The sequence below is a fragment of the Coffea eugenioides genome, chromosome 1 (genome assembly GCF_003713205.1).
Source record: "Coffea eugenioides isolate CCC68of chromosome 1, Ceug_1.0, whole genome shotgun sequence".
Lineage (NCBI taxonomy): Eukaryota > Viridiplantae > Streptophyta > Magnoliopsida > Gentianales > Rubiaceae > Coffea > Coffea eugenioides.
Window position 1 is genome coordinate 47,543,395 of NC_040035.1, and position 8,252 is coordinate 47,551,646.

An 8,252-nucleotide genomic window follows, 5' to 3' on the forward strand; every position below is an offset into this window, starting at 1 on the left:
TTGTACCAAAAATTTTTAAAAAACTATATAACATTTCACATTCCCAAAAAACCTCCATTCATGTAGTTGAAATTCAAATCTTTTTTTGGTCACAACTCATTCTTATATAGTATAAGAATATATTTCATCTTTTATATTAATTTGATTTAAAAATAATTATTATCATTTTCATATCTAATAATTTTAAACTAATTAAATCATAAGTTCTATTTTTTTTTGGATAAAAAGATAGAACAGCAAAATCTTACAATTTAGTTTATTAAGCACTCAATTATAGATGTTTATCAAATAATATAAATAAATTTAATATTAAAATTCATATATTTATATATTTGTTTGCAGTGTTTAAAATTAAGCAAATTAACTGTTTGAGTATTCATATTATCAAATGGAGCCTAAAGTCTAACGATAATAGGGCTTCTTATCCACGCACGATCCAGCATTCTTGAATTGTCAAGCATGTGTTGGGACGCGTCGTTACGACGACGTATAGGTGATATATTCGCATTTAGCCACAGAATCCAGTATCCGCTGCGGCACGACATTTCTCTGGTCTGAAGTGCCAGCTTCCGTACTCAGGTGGACAGTTGAGTGGACACTGGCGGGGACAGGAACAACCCCGGGAACCCTACCTCGATCCAAAAAAGAGGAAAAAAACCCCCTATTTTTCAGTAACGAGCTTCAAAATTACGCAATTCGTCTGTTGCCAACTCGATCCTGAACTTCAATTCCTTTATCTGAGTTTCTGATTTTCATAAAATCCAAGCAAAATCAATATTGATAACTTATCTGAACCATCAATTAAAAGCAATGGACAGTCACTTAACAGCGCCGGTCCGTTCTCGTAGCTCACAGTCGGCGTCTCCGTCACACTCTGCATCGGCCTCAGCTACGTCATCCATCCACAAGCGCAAGCTGGCGTCTGACGATCACGCACCGCCATTCCCTTCCTCGTTCTCCGATACGCGCGACGGAGCACTGACATCCAACGACGACTTAGAAAGCATCAGTGCACGAGGCGCGGACTCCGATTCCGACGACGAGTCCGAGGAGGTGGTTGACGATGAAGAGGAGGAGTATGATAATTCCTCCATGAGGAATTTTACGGCCTCGAGGCTAGAGACCAGCGTGCCACCCCTAGCGAGGAATACCAAACTCAAGACTGAGAACTCCGTCAAAGTTGAGCCCTCCGAGATGGCGAAAGATGGTGGCAACGGTGGCGCCTCTTTCAATGCTGCAAATTCTGCTGGTGTTGGTTCTGCTCCTGGTACTGGGGTGAAGGATGAGGTAGCGAAGAATATTCTTACAGATAATATACAAACAAGCGGGGCTTATAGTGCAAGAGAGGAGAGTTTGAAGAGAGAAGTAAGTTTTCTGTTGTAGCCTGTTTTGTTATAATTTTGGTTTAAATGCTGACTTGATAAAGTTGGTGATTTAAATTTTGTAGGAGGAATCAGGAATGCTGAAGTTTGTATGCGTGTCGAATGATGGTACTGATGAGCATATGGTTTGGTATCTATTTCTCTTCACTGGAATGATGTTAATTCCACTGTCTTGTCCTGTAAATTTTGCATCTTTAGATATGAATGAATTAATCTATAAACTGGTCATCTAAAGTATAATGTAGTACATTCTTTTTGTTCATGGCAGGTTGATAGGGTTGAAGAATATATTTGCCAGGCAACTGCCTAACATGCCTAAGGAATATATTGTTCGTCTTGTGATGGACAGGTCTGGCTCCTCAGTTTCTTAAAATGTTTCATTTTAGCCTCTGCTCTCAATGTTTCGGCATGGTTTTGTGTTGAGCATACACTTCTTTGTGCGTGCAATATAGCTTAGAATATTAGTGCAGTCTATATATTGTTGAGAAGCAGGGAAAAAATTTAAAGACACTCTCCTTATTGTCTCAACTGCCATGCACGCCTGTGAAAAAATTTTCTGGTATCTTCGTTAGAGTCATACTTCAGGCTAATACTGTGTTGATTAGTTTTCTTTGTTTTAAGGTTTAAGGTTATTTTGGTCATTCACTTGATTCTGTAATTTCTAAGATTTCTATTATCAGCTTTTTTATTGGTATCAAGGTGTTGTTATTGTAGTTAAGGCAAAATAGATTGGTGTATCCAGAAAATTTTCTGGCTTTTGATTTGCAGTATTCCTAGAGGAAGCTGAATAACCTCATCTTGAGGTCAGTTTTTTTTTTTTTTTTTTTTGAGTACTTCATTTCCTGGTGACAACTGTTATACCAGTATATTTCATTTTATGAATTAAATTGAAAATATTAGTTATTGGTTTGATGTAATTGCACGTGCCATGTCAAACTAAGATGTTCAGCTTTGCATGTAGGCAGTAATATTATTTGCAAAGTTAATGTTGCAACTCTATTAATTCCTGATATATGGCATGTAATTTTTGGTGATGACCGAATTCTTAACTACATATTGGGATCAATGCAATGCAGCATGTAAAGTTGAAATTCGTAGCTCTGCTTCTTCACAAATTGTGCTAATAATTAGCATTGTGACTTCACCTAATCTTTTAAAGACCGTAGCATATCATACTTTCCAAGAGCTGAGGTGCAAATTATTGATATTCTAGTCGTTATATGCAGAAACCACAAATCTGTTATGGTTATCAGACGTAATCAGGTTGTTGGTGGCATAACATACCGTCCTTATGTGAGGTAAGCTTCCATGTAAACAGTTTCAGTTGTCGATATATCCTTAATGCTTTTTGATTCATCTGTTATCGGGTCTTGTACGCACACAGTCATGCACACACACAAAAGTGTTCATCAAATTATTGGCAATGTTTAATCTGATTATGGTTTGTCTGGTTTAATGGGTGCTCCTCCTCTGGGAGTTGGGAAGGGCGAGCTAGAGGTGGCTTATGGACGTGTCTGGGCTATCCATGAGTCATTTCTTTAACTGCACACTATGTATTGTGCATGACAAAATTTGAAAGCTGCTGCACCTTTTCACTGTCAGTTCTAGGTTGCATGAATCTTCCTGAGAATTATTTTGTTATCTTGTCCCGATTTTCTATTTTTGCCAACATCATATAATTGGTTGTGTAAATGGTTGCATTCTCATATATATTTTTGCCAACATCATATAATTGGTTGTACATTTGGGAATGTTGTGGTGGATGACTTCTCACTGGCTCTGTCATTGAAATTCTATAGCCAGAAGTTTGGGGAGATAGCCTTTTGTGCAATCACAGCAGATGAACAAGTTAAGGGCTATGGGACCAGGCTGATGAACCACTTAAAGCAGCATGCACGCGATGTGGATGGGCTAACTCACTTTCTAACTTATGCTGACAATAATGCTGTCGGTTACTTCGTCAAACAGGGCTTCACAAAGGAGATTTACCTAGAGAAAGAGCGGTGGCATGGGTATCTTCATAGCGATTGCTCACATAATTTAAATGCTTAGTTTTTATCTTTTTGAGTAATAAATAATTCTAGTGTGATGTCTTGAGCTTTCTAGAATTTTATTTTTTTTTTGTTTTCATTTGAGCTTTTATTTGTTAAGAAGTTCCATCTTCTGTAGCTTGAAATATTTATAATGTTTTCTCTCATTTCAGGTATATTAAGGATTATGATGGAGGGATTCTTATGGAATGCAAAATTGATCCGAAGCTTCCTTACACTGATTTGTCAACTATGATACGCCGGCAGAGAAAGGTAAGATGAGCTGAACTTACATAGTGTGACAATGCTGTAGATGAGATTGAAAGCTAGTGAAACATGAGTACAAGGAGTTAAAGATTATTCAGAGAGTACATCTAATTACTGGAATAGTTTGTTCTTTTAATGCGAGTCACAGCCTTGCCAGCTTCCCCTTGCCCGCACACACAAATGAAAAAAAAGGCAGGGGAAAATGTTATAAGTATAGCAACTGATTCAAGGTTCATTTACTGGAATAGTTTGTTCATTTACTGGAAAATGTTATTACTGGAATAGTTTGTTCTTTTAATGCGAGTCACAGCCTTGCCAGCTTCCCCTTGCCCGCACACACAAATGAAAAAAAGGCAGGGGAAAATGTTATAAGTATAGCAACTGATTCAAGGTTCATTTATACTGACAAAAGCTATTGTGTAATTGCTAGGCAATTGATGAAAAGATAAGGGAGCTATCTAATTGTCATATTGTCTACAAAGCAATTGATTTTCAGAAGGTATATGTAATCATTTTGACTTGAGATTTTTTTTTGGGTGCTTGTTAAGTGATTGTAATATGTATATGGTGGTTATGCATTCTTAATTAACTATTAGCGATTTTGCTAACTGAAGTAGGGTTAAGCATGGTATGAGAAAATTATAGGGCTATCCCCTTTATTGCTGATTAAGTTTCTACCATATCCTTTTCTGTGAAAATAATCTTATATGCTATTCTGTTAGGGTAATGGATATGATTTTTTATTTTTTTTGGGGGGCTTCCGTCATCCCACTCAGCTCAACTTCAACAAACGTGGTGTACTTGAGATGCTGGGGATTGATAAGATGGCTTAATTGATTGAGCATTAGATGTCAGATAGAAACTAGTGGAAACTGATTAAAATTAAAAGTATATAAAAGTTACAGTTTCTGTGTTAGCATATAAAATCTTTAAAGAGTATAGGACAATGTGTGTGTGTGTGTGTGTGTGTGAGAGAGAGAGAGAGAGAGAGAGATGGGAGTATTTGTCAGTCTTTGGTAATACATCTATATGTTGTCCTCTGACAAACTTGGTACATCATAAAAAATGTCAAGGTTGCAGTCCCAAGTCTTCATATGGGAATGTTGCATTATATGTTGCATGGAACAAAAGGATTAGATTCAGAAAATTGATCACTCTGATGTCTTTGTCAATGCAAAACTTGATGTTCTATTTGTTTTCAGACCTCTGGAACAATTCATGACTAAATTGACTTATGCAGAAGGAAGCTGGTATCCCCAAGAAGGCTATCAAAGTTGAGGATATACCTGGCTTGAGTAAGTTCTTCCTGTCTTTATTATTTTGGTCCTTGGCCATCAACATCCTTTCTTTAAAGTAGGAAACCTGAATGTTTCAGTGATTGTATATTTTATCTCCAAGTAATTGTCTGATGATATATTTACTAAATAGTTCATGGTTGTTTGTCAAATTGATGTGACATTTGTTGATAAAAAATCCATTTTAACTGGCATCTCCTATTTTGTTAGAAGATTTTGATGAAGCGCAAAATTGAGCAGTTTCTGATATAACATCATTTGCTTTAGAAATTAGTAAAATAAAGTTCTCCCCAACTTATTGTGTGCGTCTCCCACTCAGCATTGATGTTACTTCCCAATTTCAAGCATGCATCATATGTTATCTGCATACTGAAATTGCCGCACTGTCCTTTCTTCTGACCAGGTTGCTAGTTTACTTCTCTATCCATTTTTGTTCTGTTGTCAAGATTTTTTTTAACAATGCTACTGCACGGTTTTCTGTACTCCTTTCAGAATCCTTACTTTGAACTTGTTGGTGGTGATAGGAGATGCAGGTTGGACTCCTGATCAGTATGGCCATTCTCAGTATAAGATGGTTAGCTCCTTAACAGATGGTGTCTCGCATCAGAAGGCCATGACTACATTTATGCGGTCACTTGTAAAGGTCATTCTCTTAAGATTCTTTACTTGTTTTTTTAAGTGTTGGTTGCTCAAAATCTTTAACTAGTTTAAATTTTTAATGCTGTTATAGCTCCTTTCTTGTGAAGTCAACTTGTATAGGAGGATCCTGCGAAGTGTATTGAAACATAATGAGAGAATCCTTTGTATTTTCTTAGTGTTAATGATCAAATATCTTAAATAATTGGCATTTATGCATTTCAATGAAATGTACGAGTGACTTCATGAACTTTCACATCAAATTAGCGGCTTAGAGCAGTCATTATTTAATTGCCATTTGGTTCTTGAAAAGTATAGGATGCTCTAAGATTCCATTTTGTCTTCATTGTGAAATCTGTTGTGATATCATTTAAGATCAGCTGTGCCTTCTCTTTTGTGGAATGGGGAATGGATGGGAGAGTTTCCTCTTCTCCCCTTCTCAGGAAGGTATAACATTTGACGAGAAGAGACTTGTGGCTTTGTTACCATTTTCTCTTTTCACAATGGATGGTATGACTATCGTCATGCCAGAAACATGGTTGGAAATAGTTCAACATCTTTTCCCTCTCCACTGACCCTCCCAGAATGAAATGAAAATATAACTCCTAAACAAGGGGAATCATACTTAGAAAAGAGAATATTGCAGATTACGCTTTTCAAGTGCCTTCCTTCATATTGTATGCAATTTAGTTACTTCTTTTTAGCAGGTGATGTATGACCATCCTGATTCTTGGCCGTTTAAGGAACCTGTTGATGCAAGAGATGTGCCTGACTATTATGACATCATTAAAGATCAAATAGGTAACTGTTTTTGCATTAAGTATCTTCCTCTTTTGACATATTTTCTTCTATACTTACTCTCAGTTTTTTGATTCTTGTCTCCTTCTAAAATACAAATTGACCTGCTTCTTCAGTTACATGTATATTTGCTTGATCACTGGTGAATTCACCTAGGATTCTCTGATAGCTGTACAGCTCTAATGCTAGATAGATATAGTGGAAAGCATCATATTTCATGACTCAATTTAAATCTGAAATTTTACTAAAAAGCTTGTGATTGTGCTTTATCCTTTCTCAGATGTGGACTAATTTGAGGTAGCTACTATCATTTTCCATGGCCAATTTCCATGTTAATAGTGTGGCTGGCAGTCATTCTGTTCATATAGAATCAGGAAGGTCGACATCTTTTTTCATCTCATTCCGTCTTTTCCCTTGCTTCTCTTTGTCCTGGCATATCATAGAGTAGAAAGCCTTGTATTTAATTAATAAACCCTGTACATTTTGTTGCACTTGCCTGTAGTTGTTGACAAAAGCAATTTCATCTAGTATTGTTACAACTGCTGTACCGTCTTTGGAGAATTATATTTCTCAGTGTTGCGAGTCTTCAGTGTACATTGCTGTCTTTGCAGATTTGAAGGCCATGGCAAAACGGGTAGAATCAGAGCTGTATTACGTGACTCTTGATATGTTTGTTGCGGATATCAGGAGGATGTTTGTAAATGCACGCACGTACAACTCTCCTGAGACGATCTACTATAAATGTGCAACCAGGCATGGCACTCCACTCCCCTTAATTTTCAGGGATGGTACACTTGGGGCATGCTTTAACTTATATATCAAACTTGCAGGTTGGAATCACATGTAATGAACAAGTTTCTAGGCGGTGTCCAATCTGGTAGCAAGATTCAACAATAGCATATTTACAGATTCTTAAGGAGAATATGAGCACCACTAAATTGGTTCCTTCATTCGCATGTTAAGCCATATTTATCTGGTATCATGAGCGACATTGAATTGTTCTTATACATCATAGAATTGTCTAGAATCTTTCCATGTTTACGCGAGAAAAATGAAGACATTGCTCTGACACTCCTCTATTAGTTGGTCCAAATTACCTGTCAGTTAGTTACTATTTTAGTATGGGTTGTATTCAGTTCTTAATGTTAACATTGTCAGAATTTACAAATATGATGTTTGCTTAAGGTATTTTGTTTTGATTTTTGAACTGTTTTTAAGGTTAGGGTCACCAACCTTCCTGTATTTTGTCAGTTGCGTTGCTCTCTTGGTTTTTAATTTTTTTTCCATTGCCACATATAATTTCTATGCCGTATTTGGAGAAATATATTATCAAATCTGAGATATTAGCTTTCTTGGGAAAATTGATTTTGAAATTATGGCTGCGCATTTTTATTTTTAGCGTGGTTCTTCTTAACTGACGTATACTTTGCTAGACGTGAAGTTGATGCCAGTCCAATGGAGTCCGTTGATAAGACTGATGAAGTAAACACTAGCGAGCTGGCACCTGGTAATCTATTTGATTCCGGAGTGCTGCCTTTTTTTCTTTTTTTTTGGCGTGCTCTATATGTGATGGGGGTGCCAGAAAGACGGCCATCATCACATTGATTTTGGCAACTGTCAACTCGCTTCTGCAGTAAGTAACTATATATGGCTCAGGTCCAAAAACCTCAAGACTATCTTCTTATATGGCTAGCCGGGTATAGAGGATACCCAAAAACCTCAAGACGGGTGAAAACTCTAAATAAGAATGGAGGATGGAAGAGGTTAATTACACAAATTGCCCCTTTTGGCTCATCGGTAATTTGCTATAATTCGTGGAACTCGTATTAAGTAAATTTGTAGTC

General features: G+C 36.8%; 1 protein-coding gene across 2 annotated transcripts; it reads left to right on the forward strand.

Annotated features, from left to right (window-relative positions):
- Positions 1 to 529: 529 nt before the first annotated feature.
- Positions 530 to 7,611, forward strand: LOC113777644 (histone acetyltransferase GCN5). Of its 2 annotated transcripts, none has more exons than XM_027322808.1 (12): positions 530 to 1,365; positions 1,448 to 1,512; positions 1,651 to 1,731; positions 2,609 to 2,680; positions 3,182 to 3,394; positions 3,586 to 3,685; positions 4,110 to 4,178; positions 4,920 to 4,974; positions 5,508 to 5,617; positions 6,318 to 6,411; positions 7,020 to 7,161; positions 7,239 to 7,611. In XM_027322808.1, exons 1-12 carry the CDS (start codon positions 811 to 813, stop codon positions 7,303 to 7,305), a joined length of 1,623 nt encoding a protein of 540 aa, XP_027178609.1. In that variant the 5' UTR covers positions 530 to 810; the 3' UTR covers positions 7,306 to 7,611. The 2 variants fall into 2 exon arrangements, with proteins under 2 accessions (XP_027178609.1, XP_027178603.1); XM_027322802.1 differs by having other exon boundaries at positions 531 to 1,365; positions 5,499 to 5,617.
- The last annotated feature ends 641 nt before the right edge of the window (positions 7,612 to 8,252 follow it).

Excerpts from the sequence above, each read along its gene's own strand:
- LOC113777644 (XM_027322802.1), top strand. The coding sequence starts at position 811 with ATGGACAGTCACTTAACAGCGCCGGTCCGTTCTCGTAGCTCACAGTCG. Across the intron at positions 3,395-3,585 it reads GAGAAAGAGCGGTGGCATGG|GTATATTAAGGATTATGATG; the intron begins GTATCTTCATAG and ends CTCTCATTTCAG. Across the intron at positions 4,975-5,498 it reads TGAGGATATACCTGGCTTGA|GAGATGCAGGTTGGACTCCT; the intron begins GTAAGTTCTTCC and ends TGGTGGTGATAG.